General features: G+C 36.4%; 1 protein-coding gene across 6 annotated transcripts in view; it reads left to right on the top strand.

Annotated features, from left to right (window-relative positions):
- Window positions 1-14,258, top strand: part of LOC109920956 (zinc finger protein 280D-like) — a 108,484-nt gene that overhangs the window by 22,245 nt on the left and 71,981 nt on the right. For 5 of the 6 annotated variants that reach the window (XM_048615785.1, XM_048615784.1, XM_048615783.1 and 2 more), the window contains exons 3-5: window positions 9,504-9,596; window positions 9,815-9,948; window positions 11,103-11,232. In XM_048615785.1, the coding sequence (XP_048471742.1) occupies window positions 9,504-9,596; window positions 9,815-9,948; window positions 11,103-11,232 (357 nt within the window). The remainder of the gene's footprint in view (window positions 1-9,503; window positions 9,597-9,814; window positions 9,949-11,102; window positions 11,233-14,258) is intronic. The other variant, XM_048615782.1, reaches the window with a different exon arrangement.

The raw sequence follows: 14,258 nt of genomic DNA, 5'->3' as shown, positions 1-14,258 counted from the left end.
CCCCCCCCCCCCCCCCCCCCACTCTTCTAATTAGAGGATAAGGAGTGAATGTAAAAGATGCACAATAAACAAGGCAGTCACAAATGAGAACATGGGAAACAAGGAATACTTGAAAACTTTGAGAGTTGCTAATATGGAAAGGAGGTTAGCATAGTATTAGTTTAAGGAGACAGAGGAAAGGAGTTACTAATAACAACTTTAAAGAGAATTTGGGGCAACCTTAACAGTGTAGAAAGGAATTAACATAGGCAGACAAGGCATATGGCCGAGTTGGAGGACAAAGAGTGAGGCGGTACAAAGATAGAGAGATGCATATGAAAAATTAAAGTAGGAGATAAATAGAGACACAGTTTTAATTTGTTGGTAACGTGGGAGATGAACTGTATGTTAATATGTATTAATTAACAATTCTCTTCATACTTAAAATGTTCCTTTTCTAATTGAAGAAGATGCACTTGCGCTGTATGTAGAATTTGGCTTTTCTCTGGGATATGTTTATGGAATTTACTTTTAAAACATAGTCTAAACATTTTAATAGTATCAACTGTCCTGTGATTGAGGAGTAAATAGGAATAGTGCTTGTAGAACAGGAACTTAATCAGAAGTAGTGGCATGCAAATTGCATCAGTTGCTTTTAAGGATGTGACGAATTGGCAAAATAGAATTTCAAGAAGGAGTTAGATGCAGTTGTTGCAGCTAACAGAATCAAAGGGAATGGGGTGAAAGCGGGAACAGGATACTGCGTAGGACCATCAGCCATGCCTATTGAATGGTGGAGCCTAAAGGACCTAATGGCCTACTCGTGTTCATATTTTTTGTTTCTAATCACCATTTTTAAAATTTTTAATTAAACTAAAAGCCAATGAAATTTTAGATGGCACATAGAAATGTGTAACAAAGGTCGTACTGGGAGGAGTTGCTCAGCTTAGCTTTATGAAATATTATTATTTGAACTGTTTGTTTTAATTTACTTATAGCAAATTATCTGAATGTCCGTGTGACAGTAAGCTTATCTGATATGCAGTTTATATTGAAATAGGACGAGACAGGATTGGAAACAGAGCAGATGATTCCAGCCGAACCTATCTAAGATGAAATTGCCATCTGTTTTACATCCTGTCTGATCTTAATAGGATGTGAGATCAATGGAGAATTCAAAAGAAATGACAAATTAACTGCAGCACTCACAAACGTGACTGTTCAATGTCAAGTGAAAAATTGAATACGATTTGGAGAGAGACTTAAAATTTGGTGTCATTAGGCAACTGGTCTCTTCCATAGCTGTCTGTTTCAAACAAAAAGTTTCACTTCATTGCGAGTTGTTTTCATTATGGCAGCATCCTTTCAATCCAACTTGTTTATTCTTTACACTCCAAGTAGAATTTATTCTGAGAAATGATGCGCTACTTCCATGGAGTAGTGCATGACCAAACCACCATAATGATCCTCTATTTCATTACCAAGCTTATAATCAGCTTTTCTGTGTTGTGCAATGTAGCACCAACAACTTGCACTTAACATGACAAAACATTCCTAGACTCTTAGCGACCCTGTTCGAGGAAAAAAATTGACTTTCAGTTATGTGACATATTAGAACAAATGATCAAAAGCTTGTTCGAAGAAGTAGGTTTTAAGGATCATTTCTAAGCAGCAAGGCAAAGAATAAGTGCGAACTTTAGATTTCAATGCTTGCTGAATGCACAGCTGGCAGTGATGGAGTGGAAGGAATCCAGCATATCCAAGTGGCCAAAATTGGAGGCGGTTCTTAGAGTTGGGGCTGGAAAAAAATACAGACAGTGAAAGATGAGTGCGTGGAAGGATTGTGAATGTAAGGGTAGAAATTTCAAGTTTGAGTTGATGTTATACAGGTAGCCTATTTATGTTGGAGAGTTTAGGGGAGAAGATGGTAATGTGACTGAATCAATAATCCAGAAGTCCATGCTAATAGCAATGCAAAGAAATGTCCAGATGTTTCTAGGACAACAGGTAGAATTTAAGTTCAATTAGTTTGTTGAAAAAAGAAATCTGGAATTGTAATCTTGTCTGAGTAATGGTGATCATGAAACCATTGTTGATTTGTCTTAAAAGCCCATCTGGTTCCCTCGTGCTTCAGGGAAGAAGATCTGCTGTCCTTCACGTGTACAAGTCTATCTATGATTTCAAACCCATGCAATATCATTGGTTCTTAACTGCTCTCTGAAATAGCCAAGTAAGGTACTGCATTCGAGAGCAATTGGTAATGAGCAACAAATATTGACCTTATCAATGATGCCAATATGCCATGAAAGAATGAAACAAAGTACAAAACTGTGATGGTACTGGTACTTTCCCTACCTAGGGCCAGGATATCCAGGTTCAAGTCCCACCCAATCCAGACGTTTGTAATAGTGTCTCTGAACAGGTTAATTAGAAAATATTTAAATAGTACGAGTGACAGGAGAATGGAACTTGGTGTGAGTTAGATAAGTGAAGTCTTTTTATGAGCTCAGTTTGTGGGGTTGGAAGATGAGGTGAACCTAGGAGAGTGCTGGAATTGTTGAACAACAGTATGGCTGAGGGCTTTGTAGGATTGAGTTGTTTGTCAAAATAATTTTAATTAAGTGATGAAGAAATATTTTGTTTCAATGTAGTTAGTTAAACATTTTCTATTGGAAAGAAAGCTGTCTGGCCTAGGTCATAGATTTATGGTTTCATTGTTTTATGAGTCAAATTGATGTAAACCCAGGCTCAGTGGTGAGAATGCTTTGAGATAAAGAGCTTTTAATCAGGGCACAGTTGTAAAATTTCATTTTATAACAAAGTGTGAGACAGGCCAATGGGTATACTTAGGTATATGTTGTATGTTATCATGAATTAAGCTTCTGTAGTTTTGTAATTATTTGTTTCAAAACAGTGTTATCAAGGAACATTTGAGATGATTGTGTCATCTCCTAGTGATCGACTACATGATCTAAGCAGATGCACAAATTATTCTTGGTGGCACCTTATCCTAATAGAAATTTATGAAATTTGTAAGCTGAGAGAGACAGAATGTTACAAATGGGATGATTTTACAAAACGATGAATTTTGGTGATGATTCCTGCTGAAAGTCATGCACTTTGGGAAGCCATTTGGTTAATTAGGTTTGATATTACCCACACGTCCCTTTCCAAAGGCTCAGTGTTGGAACAGTGAGGATGCATTTCCTCATGACCAGAGTCTATGCCTCAAACCACTAATATGTTTGATATGTACCAGTCAGAATTTATAGTAGACTTGGAGGTCTACAGGACTCTGAATCCTCTTGGGTCACGAAGCATGCTTCCAAGGTTGTGATTGAAAATACAAGTTGGTGATAGTGTGAATACACACCATCATTAGCCTCAACTCTAGAGAAGAAATGATGCAGCCCAAAAAACACCATCTGGTTCTAGATGCTATCTGTACTGCTTTCATATCTATCATGGACTTAAGCATGTTGGTTATTAAAGAAATACATTCAGATTATTGGGAACCAAATTGCAGCATATTTTCTGTTATGTGTGCACACATTGTAAAATAGCATAATCTTATGACTCACCAGGAGTCATATCTCAGAAGATTTAATAATACTGGATGATATACACTGGTTCATCAAATAAAACTGCTAAAAACATCATGTCATCCAACTCTGCCGTAACAGAGATATTAATGGAATATAATCATCCCATAGTTGTAAAAAAAAATGTCTTTAATAAACACGCATTAAAATTCCCATTTCTTCATCAAATTCTAGTTTTGTTCTGTAATGCACTTGTTGGGATTGACTGCTTTCTTCCTGGGAATACTAATTTATTATCTTTTAATAATGTTTTTACATTGAAGCTTTATGCTTAATTTAATTGGTACACCAAGAATGAAAGATTTAATGAGTTGTTGCTTAGGATAGAAATTCCCTGTTGGCAAGTGGGTGGTGAAGTGGTTGGTACATCTTGTTTCATTATTCTCCTGGGCCTCTGGAGCCGGACCCTTCTTTACTTTGCTGCATTTCTGTATTTTGGCATGAACTATTTATACATCACTGACCTAATCACTGTTCTTTCATCCCTTCCTGTTGACTTTTCACTGACTGTGTTCTTCCTTCAAAGCTGTTTATCTGTAATATCTCTTGGTTCTGACAAAAGGTCCTTTTACTCTACCTTCTTTTTTCCACAGATAATGTTCGATTTGCTGTATTGCTCCAGAAATGTTTGTTTTTATTTCAGATTTTAACAATTGCACTCTTTTTAAAAACAAAAAGTAGATTTGTCATCCTAAGATGTACAACTTTTGTGTTATAGATTTAGCTGCACTAAATTCAGACTAAGCTGCATCATTTGGCACTTCTGTCCCTGTATACTGATTCAATTTCTCTTGTTTTGCTGTTTTTCTTTTGAAGGAGAAGAAATAATTATAGTTATCACCTACAATGGCAATAAAGCTTGGGAACATTTTTTCTTCCTGGTTATCTTCCCGAGTGGTTATTTTATTTTGACAGTTGAAGTTGAAGATGTCCTCTCAAAATGTGATTTCCAGCTTACTGTATAGCTGTATGAGTTTTCAGAACTGTATTGGCCTGTCTATGTAGTAAGCTTTCTTGCAAGATAGATTTCCTATGGGGACAGATTCAAAGTCAGTGAACTGTATAGAAAACGTTTGATGTATTGCCAAGATGATAACACTTCTGTGTTATCAGGGCAACATTTGACATCAGTCTACACAGAAGTTTAGAGTTTCCACCGGTACAAAATAGGGAATTTCCCTGAGGCGTTACAAGTAGTATAAGTGAAGCCCCTCTGAGAGTTTTGACATGCTGGGTTAGAACGCCTCTGCCACATTAAGCATTGAGGCAACCTATGAGTTCGAGTTGGCATTTCATTCAGAAGTGAGAAAATTAATTCTTGGTCAATGAGACTTCTGTGTGAAGTCTTGAAATTACCAATTGGTGTCAGCGTTAGTGCAATTTAGATTCACTCTAAGAGTACCTAGAAAGTCATTGTTTTTGAAAGACTGGAGTTAGAAAATGCTTTGTCATCATTGCAGTTGATCTTTCTGTTGCAGTATTGTCATCAAGTATTAGTCAGCTGTGTAATAATGGAAATGTGAGATTTTTTTGTCCACTTAATCTGTAAACATAAATATAAAATTTATTCATATTCACATGGATTTTGCCCTTACAAATGTGAATTGTTTATTGCCGACATATTTTCCAAGTATAAAATATGAGGATAAGGTGCTGATGGAGGTCGGACCCTGAGCAACAGCTGAGACCAGTTTGAAATGGTGAATAAGTATTACAACATTTAAGATATGTTGATTTAAATCTATCGATAGGGAAGTGGAGACTAATTTTATGAACAGTTCACATTTTGTGATGGAAGTTTGGAGTTTCCTTAGTAGGAGGATGAGTTGCTAGAAGAAGCAGTAGGATTGACTCAGCTGATCTGTCTTGTGTATGCTATTCTGCAGGTTGTTTCTCCTAGATGAAAATTGTTTGCTCCTCACGTTAGACTCCTTGATTTGGGACAATAGCTTTATCTTGCCTAGAAGGATGTAAGTACTGTTAGATAATGTGAGCCGATTTGTACGTTTTCGAGATGCCTAAGGAGTAGTATGTGAACCTGCAGGAAATATTAAACCTGCCAGCCATTTTAAGCCCAAGTATGAAAAAAGTTATGTTGCATTCAAGCGGTAATCAATGCAGTGCTTCACAGTAGAGGAAAAAAGATAAAAATATAAGATGTTCAGAAAAAAATAATATATTCTGGTGAACTGAGATTCTGCAATGCATATTTCAGTGAAGATGCCTACGGTGCTTTATCTGAATCCAGAAGAGACATTTCGGGTAGTATTAGATTGAAAGATGAGATTTCTAGTTGTCAGAGTTGTAAGATTTTAGAGAGTTTGTGACTCAGAATTGTAACCAATATTATAATCAAAATTTTGATGAAGGAAGACAAAAGACAGTGTGTGAATTGGCAAGAAACTTAATAGAAGCTTTTAGTATCTGTTTTAAAGTACCTAACATAAAAATAAATGTTTAAAATTAAATGCTGCACCCTTGGATGCAAAGACGAGTCAAATTATAATGTGAATTGATAAGAGATAGCTATAAACATAATTGATGCATTGATATGGAATCCAGGGAATTCAGAAACATTTAAGACTTTCTTCTTGATTGAAAGGTAGAAGACATAGCCCTGTTATATGAGAAAGGATGTAGCGATAATACAGTAAACTGTAGACTGATTAGCCTGACATCTGTAGTATGGAAGGTGTTCAAATCTATTATTAGGGACATGTTCAGGAAGCTCCTGGATAGTCATTATGTGATTGGACAAAGTAAACACGTAATTATAGTGGTATTATCGCTGGACTGTTAACCCAGAGACCCAGATAACATTCTGGGGACCCAGGCTTGAATTCTGCCACGGCAGATGGGGCTGGAATTTGAATTCAATAATATTCAATATCTGGAATTAAGAATCTAATGATGACTATGAATCCATTGCTGATTGTCTGAAAAACCCACCTGGTTCACTAATGTCCTTTAGGGAAGGAAACATCCATCCTTACCTGGTCTGGACTACATGTGACTCCAGATCCACAGCAATGTGGTTGACTCTGAACTTCCCTCTGGCAATTAAGGATGGGCAATAAATGCTGCCTTGCCAGCAATGCCCTCATCCCCTGAATGAATAAAAATAATTGTCAGAAAAATCACGTTTGTCAAATCTCAATATCCTCAAAAACACTGAAACTCGGTTATTTACAATCTATATTAAAGCTGTGGATGATGGCTCAGCTGCAGTATATACAGGCTTGCTGATGAGAAGAAAGTGGGTGGAAAACGAAGCTTTGATAAGTATGCAAAGAGACTGCGCAGGGATTTAAGCAGATCAATTAAGTGGGCAGCAAGATGGTAGATGGAGCATAATATTGTCAAGTGTGAAATTTTTCACTTTGGAAGTGGAGAAACAAGTTTTAATATAGCAAGAGACTTGAATTAGTTGGTATTTAGAGGAAGCTGGGTATTCTTGACATGAGCCACATGCAGTTATGTCAAGCAATTTGGAAAGCACATGACATGTTGGCTTTTATTACTAAAATTGGGAATGTACGTGAAAAGTCTGTGATCACATGGTTTGGGGAGCCATATCTGGTTATTGTTATAGTTTTTGTGTCCTTACCGAAAGAAGGCTATACTTGCCCTGGAATGAATGCAGCAGACCTTCCTTGGACTGGTTATTGGATGAAAGGGTTATTTGACATGGAGATCTTTCGTAGATAAGGCCTTTATTCTCTAGAATTTAGAAAATTACAACATTGACAATTTTTGAAAATTCAAACAACTTGCTAGGGTTGGTAATCAAAACAGAGTGCTGGAAATACTCAGCAGGTGTGTTGTGTAGGTGAGAGGTAAAGATCAGTTTAGTGTGCTGTAATTTTATGTTCCTCATACTTGCCTTGTAATTAAAGAAATTCAGAGTTCAATTAAATACTGTCAGCATACCTAAACCCAAGTTCCATTTGCATTGATGGTCACCATCATTGTATAAAACAGGTCCTCCAAATTTGGTCATGATCTCTAAATTTCTTGAGCTTATTAAATATACCCAAAGAGTGGTTGCAATATTTACAAGTTGATAGCTGAGCACAGTGAGCCATTGAAATTTAAACGTAGTCAAATCATAATACATCCATTCACTTGTAGGCACTTGTTGATTCTGTCTTTAAATTCTTGACTTAGATTTTGGAACCTTTTTTTTTGAAGAATTTGACTGAGTTCCAAATTTAAATGACACTAGCACTCAATAAAGTTAATAGATATGTAACCAGTTACGAGAGGCTCGAGTTGCAACCTAAAAAGAAGTTAATATTTGAGGCATATTGTTTTATCGTGGCAAAAGCTTGTTTTCCATTTCAGCCTTTTTACAACGCTCAGGTGAATGATATCCACTTTATACGAAAGGTTGTAAGGCATATTGAAAAGGACTTTAAAATTGTGGTCTTGCTGACAGGAAGCAATTTTTTGATTTTGCTTTAATATTATAAAATCAGTTTCAACTAAATCTGCAAAACCAGTGGTTTCTTTCCTGGGTAGCCTTTCCAGATTTTTATGCATTGAGAAGTTACAGTCCTGAAGTTTGTGCAATCATCTCGAGTGCAGAGTATTACAGCTGCATCTTTGCAACTACTTTTCCCCACAGTTGACATGCTAGCTTACTGAATAGAACACTAATCTATGAGTAGAAGATGGTCATTTTGGTATGTCAGCAAAAGTGCAACCAGGCTACAGCAGCAATTCCTCCAGATCATGACCTAAACAAACCTGTGTGCCTAGGCAAAAAACTTAGTGTTTTCAACCACCGAGAAGTGTGGAGGAGAGAAAGGGCTGACTCTTCATATGATTGGATATGAATATGAATGTCTGTTTGATCATGTTGGGGATCACAAGATCAGTCTCTTGCCTTGACTTCTGGCCAGGTAGACAATTGGAGTTGTTGTGTCTTGAGAGAGGTCTTTTAAGATAATCATCTGTCTATGTTCCCTTGTTTAAGAATAGAGTGAAGTAAAATTTACCCTGAAGTCTGGTCTTTGCTTGGGCATGAAGGTTTAAGTTTTTTTTTCCCCCGATTTGATTCTTAATTGTGACAATAAATTTACCCACTATGAAAGCTGTCCAAAATTGAGAATTTTAACCTTCCTATATTGGTGCTTCCATTGTTGGTTTTAGTTTTGGATTGTCTAATTAAATGAAGAAGTCATGGTACAGCTTTTTACTTGCCTACAATACAAGGCAGAATTGAAGCATTATTTCCACTCTGTGTCGTACACGCAGTAATTTGTGAAGTTTGAATTTGCTTAGTGATAGATGTCTTAGCCATCAACAACAGAAAGGATAATTCGGAACCTCCTAAAGTGCTGCAGTTTTTCAGTGACTAAAACTAGAGTATGCATTAAAGCTGTTACAGTTGTTCCGCAACAACTCCCGTAAGGTTTCAATTGTGCAGGAGATTACCAGGTGGAGCAGTTCTCCTATATTTATTAAACATGCTGAAATAAGTTTAACTGGTCCACAAAATTTCTGTTACAGGTCTTTTGGAGAGACCTCTCCTTCCTAAATTTGTTCCACAATGGGTCATTTAATTAAGAAAATAGATAAACTAAACCTGTTGTGTAACAAATCATATTTTTCAAATGAGAGGCCATTCTACAAAAAGTATATCCTTCCATTTTATCTACAAGCACTTTCATGGTATGGTTTCTGGGAGTTAGTGGTAAATATCTTAATTTGAATATTGTTGACTAAGCCATTCAAAGCCACCCTTGTTTTTCCCACTTTCTGAAATCTGCCTGATTTGTCAGATCATGAGAAAATCAGGAGGGTTGTGACAATAAAAATTTGAAGGATAAGAGTTTGTCATATTTTGAATTTTTCCAGATCCTTCAAATTTCTCCTTAGAAGATTGCTTATTATCTCCATCTTTTATTTGCTTACAAGGTAATAAAACAGAAGGCACTACATTTAATTTGACCCAGCAAGGAGGAATGCAGAATGGACTTAGCAGAGGCATGATGGTCTCCTTTAGCAGTGGTAAGAGATACCGAAGTGATTGTTTTGTTTTAATGTCTTATTACAAGTACTGTCTCAGTATTTAAATTTATTTTTTATTTCTCTAAAACATCAGTGCCATTTAATGTAGAAAAGTGGGTGTCCTAATATATTTGTCAAATGTGTAGTAACGTGTTCATCTTTGTGGGTTCATAGAAATGCTCCATAATATTGAAGGTTTAAAAAATTTGTTTCTGCAGTAGGTGCGTCATCCACAAACCAATCAATCAACCATCAGACTGCTCCATTAAATTCGAGCGCAATGGGTGTGTATCAGCCAGGATCACAAACTATGCCTGCTTCGGTACCAACACAGCCTATTGTCACAACACAGGTAAAGACAAAATGGTGTAATTTGTTTACTTAAACACAGTTCAGTTGACTTTAGTTTACTCTCTGTGTGTTGGAACAATGCTGTACAGTTTATTTCCAGTTGTCGTTGTCTTGAACGAGTCTGTTATTTTTTTGCCAACATGATTGACTGCCTCATGATTTTTTTTCCTCAGAATTTAATAAATTAGTGTGGAATTGAGACACAGAACCTGCATCAAGTTAGCAGTTAAAATGTGGAAACGGACTAATTGGTCCAACTTGTCTATTGGTGTTTAGTCTTCCTGGAAGCAAGGCAGTTCTGAGCATGAAATCTAGTATCGAAGTTTCATCAGAGGATTTTGAAGTTATTTCTCGAATCTCTTGCAGGAAATTTAGTTTTAGAATTGCATAAATTAGAATATCTCGTGATATAGTAAAAATCTAGCATATGAACTTAGCACAGATAAGCTAAATTCTATATTGAATAAAAAGATTCCTGTGAAGGATTAATTGATGCAAAGCTGTCATCTGTAAATTGAGAAAGGTGACTGTGTAGCAATATATTGGTGAGGTTTGATGTTTCATCCATGACCACCCACCCCGATCACCCAACTCCTGGCACTGAGACTAATTGTAATACCACAACCTGTTGTTCAAAGCTAACAGAAATCAAATTTGAAAATCAAATGTAATTTGCATGTTTGGAATTCTCCTCTTCAGGTAGCAGTGGAGGCTGAGTCATAGGAAATATTCCAAACTGAGTTCAACAGGAAAGGGGAGTCAAAGCTACAATCAGATCAATTATGGTGGAGTGGAATTGATAGGCAGAATAGCCTATTTCTCCTATTTTCTTTGGCGTTGGCCAACAAGGGAGTATGATACCAGAACGTTTTAAGTGCATTGGCTTGTTAATCAATAGATTAGTGAATAATTGATATTTAAGTGAGAATTTGTAAAACTGTTTGAGAGTAGTTTGGATTGTTATACTGTACCGACCTTTGTATAATTGATTCTGCTAGCTGGTACCCATTTTCTACATTTTTATGTGCAATCCATTGTGCTGGAAGCAAATTTCCATATTTAGTGTGATGATATGTGAACCTAACATGCTCATTTTTTAATTCTTATCTTTGAAAAACAAATTTGATTTTATTGAAAATCTTTCCATTCTGCTAGGGTTTTGCTGCTAATGATGTGGATCCACCAACAACTGTGTCTCAGAGTTCAGGTGGAGTAGGATACAATGCAAGACAGAACCCAAGTCTAAGTCGCTATCAAAACAGACCAACTGTTCCTGTGCTTTCCGGTATGCATGCTGTGACACCTTTTTGATTTTTGCTTTTCTTCATCAATTTTTATTTTAACCATAGAAGTAGTAATTGATAAAGAAGACTTAGATGTGATCAGTATTTTTAGTAGAATGTAACATTAATTTCCTACCATTCAACCACTTGACTACACTTGCCATAGTGGATCTATCCAATCACATTAATTCTGGAAGAAAGTTAACGAGCAGAAGAGGAAAACCATATAATTAAACTTAATTTGTCTCTTGAGCAACCCTATACTCACTGCCTCCCTTGCATTTAATTGTTTGCTAAATTGTCTGAAGAATCTTGCTTCCATCGTTCGAATATTTTCCACTCCCTTTATGAAGAAGAATCGTCTGATATTCACATGAAGTTATCGTTTATGAATTTAAATGCTACCCTCTCTGGCTCTACTCCTTTTTAAAGTCATATTCTTTATAGTTTCTACATAAAACTTTACAGCCGTCTCTCAGATGTATCATTTACAGACTGAAAAACTAAGATTTCACTTTTCTTATTACCCAGATTCATGATACCGGGGATTCGCCTTCTTGCTGTTCTTTGTACTGCTTTCAATCTTGAAATGTCTTCCATTTTAATTTCACTGACCGGAACTAAACACAGTACTTGAGGTTATTCTTTTTGGAGCATTGTGCAATTTTGGTCATGAATTCCTCTGATTTTTGCTCTAATATTTTAATTGTGTTGGCTTTGGGACTACAGCTGGTCATGTTTAGTCCTGATTCAACAATAACATCACTGTTTTTTCAACTTCATATTGAACTGTTCCTGCACAATTCATGAACCATGTATCCTGTCCTTCATGTGTGCCAAAGATTCTCCTCTATCTGCACTTGATCTACCACTGCACTGATATTACCACTCTAACCAGTACTTGTTATCTATGTTTAGGTCAACTTTGGTGTCCACATCCTTTTTTGTATTCCATTCCTACGACTATTATCTAAAATAATAGCCTCTACTATGGAACATCATCAAATAACTTTTTTCTTTTATAACCTACGTAGACAACATTGTATGATTACTGCAATTGAGTTGGGTTTTTGTTTCCTTAAACAATTCAGGGACGTTTGTCAGCCAGGAGTTTTTCCATCTCCAGCCTTGGCTGCTGTGTACTGAATTTTTGTACAAATACTCCTCAAGCTTGCTTCTGATGTATGATTTTTGTAGAGTTGAAAACTCATAGGTCTGTTATTGTCTGTGTGCTCCTGACTTCATTTCTGAACAAGAGTGCTCTGTCAGCCTTTTTTCCAAACACCTTGTATCTCCCCATCATTCTCTGCATAGTTTATTTTAATCTGCTTCCAAGTCAAAAGTACTTGACAACAAGACTGAAGATCTTTGTTTTTCTTTAATAGGATCCTCATTGCACCTCCCCACCACCAAAATCCCTTCAGCCACGCTATCCATCTCCCTTCTATAAAACTTCAGGAATTGTGCTTTGAGTCTGTGCTTTTCACTGTTAGATTTGGGAGCACCAGATAGAAAAGAAAAATGTTGTATTTCACTGTGATGTATATACATCCTTTCTTTCTTTTTATTGAGCCTGGAGCATAAATACAATCCTTGGTGGTTGGTTAGCTCAGTTGGCTGGTTTGCAATGCAAAGTGATGTCAACAGTGTGGGTGGGTTTATTTCCCATACTGGCTCAGGTTACCATGAAGGCCCTCCTTTTTCAATCTCTCCCCTTGCCTGAGGCATGATGAACCTCAGGTTACACCACCAGTTATGTCTGTCTAATGAGAGATCTGCCTTTTGGTTTCGTAGGACTATGGTGACTTTAACTTCAAATAAAATCTGTTTGCATTGATATTTTCCATGCCCCTCAGTGTGTTTAAAAACCTAGATCAGGTTCCTGTCAATCACTTCTCCACAGCTTCCGTTTCTCAGTCTGCCCTGGAAGCCTGTCCAATAGTGACTTAAGTGGAGGGGGATGGTACAAAGCTGCCTGCATTATTCCAAGTCTGACCTCACTATTGATTATGCAAGGTACAATAATTTGCAGGTAGTTCCGCTATAACATATGTTTCGTTAAGTCGAATTGGCTGTAACATGATTGATGAATAGTGGATGCTGTTTGTATAACGCAAACTTTCTGCTGTATAGGTATAGCGGGTTTTTCTATAGCACGAGGTCATGCAAGAATGCAACAATTGCATTATAGGAGAACTACCTGCATTTGAATTTATATTAAAATGCTTTTGAGCTGAATTGTACTGATTAACTTTGCTAATTCAAGCTTTACACCCAAAAGAAATTTCTACTGAGATTTCATTTCATTCCTTTTCGAACTATGCACTCATGAACTATGTCCCTCCATTCTCAAGTGTATAATGCTATACATTTTTATTTGCATTAAGATTAATTTTGTTCTTTTAATCCATGTGCAGAATTAGATCAGTTTTTTTTTTGGCTGGCATTGTTCTTGGTCATGTTGAAAATCTGGTCAAATGACTTTGTATCATTCCAAAATATTAAAACAAGAGCACCATTGTCATGTTTGCGAACCAGGTGAGCTGCACAGGACTCTAATTAGATTGTTGCAAAATTCCATTCAGCACTGCTCCTTTTCCATGTAAACTTTTTGTATTTCACTATTGATTTTTATCTTTGTTCCCAAAATATTTTTGATATAGTTAAATAGTCTTTTGTTAATTCCTTTGGAAGGATATTTGACTTGAAATTTGAAGTTTATTTTCAGATCCACCTTGTGCTACTGTCAAGCTAAGATGTGAGGTTACTGTGGAGGAACCTTTAGAAAATGAGATGAAGAATTTTGTAGCCTATTGTAATACCAGTTACTCCAGTGTTTTCAAAAAAAAAATTCTAATTACAAATCTTGGTGTTTTATTTTGTAAACAGTAAGATTTTAAACAAATAAAAGCAATCAAGACTGAATTTTTTCAGAGATAGTAGGAACTGCAGATGCTGAAGAATCTGAGATAACAAGGTGTAGAGTTGGATGAACACAGCAGGCCAAGCAGCATCAGAGGAGCAGGAA

The sequence above is a fragment of the Rhincodon typus genome, chromosome 33 (genome assembly GCF_021869965.1).
Source record: "Rhincodon typus isolate 14 chromosome 33, sRhiTyp1.1, whole genome shotgun sequence".
In the NCBI taxonomy this organism is placed as follows: domain Eukaryota; kingdom Metazoa; phylum Chordata; class Chondrichthyes; order Orectolobiformes; family Rhincodontidae; genus Rhincodon; species Rhincodon typus.
This window is presented reverse-complemented; position numbering and strand designations above follow the sequence as displayed.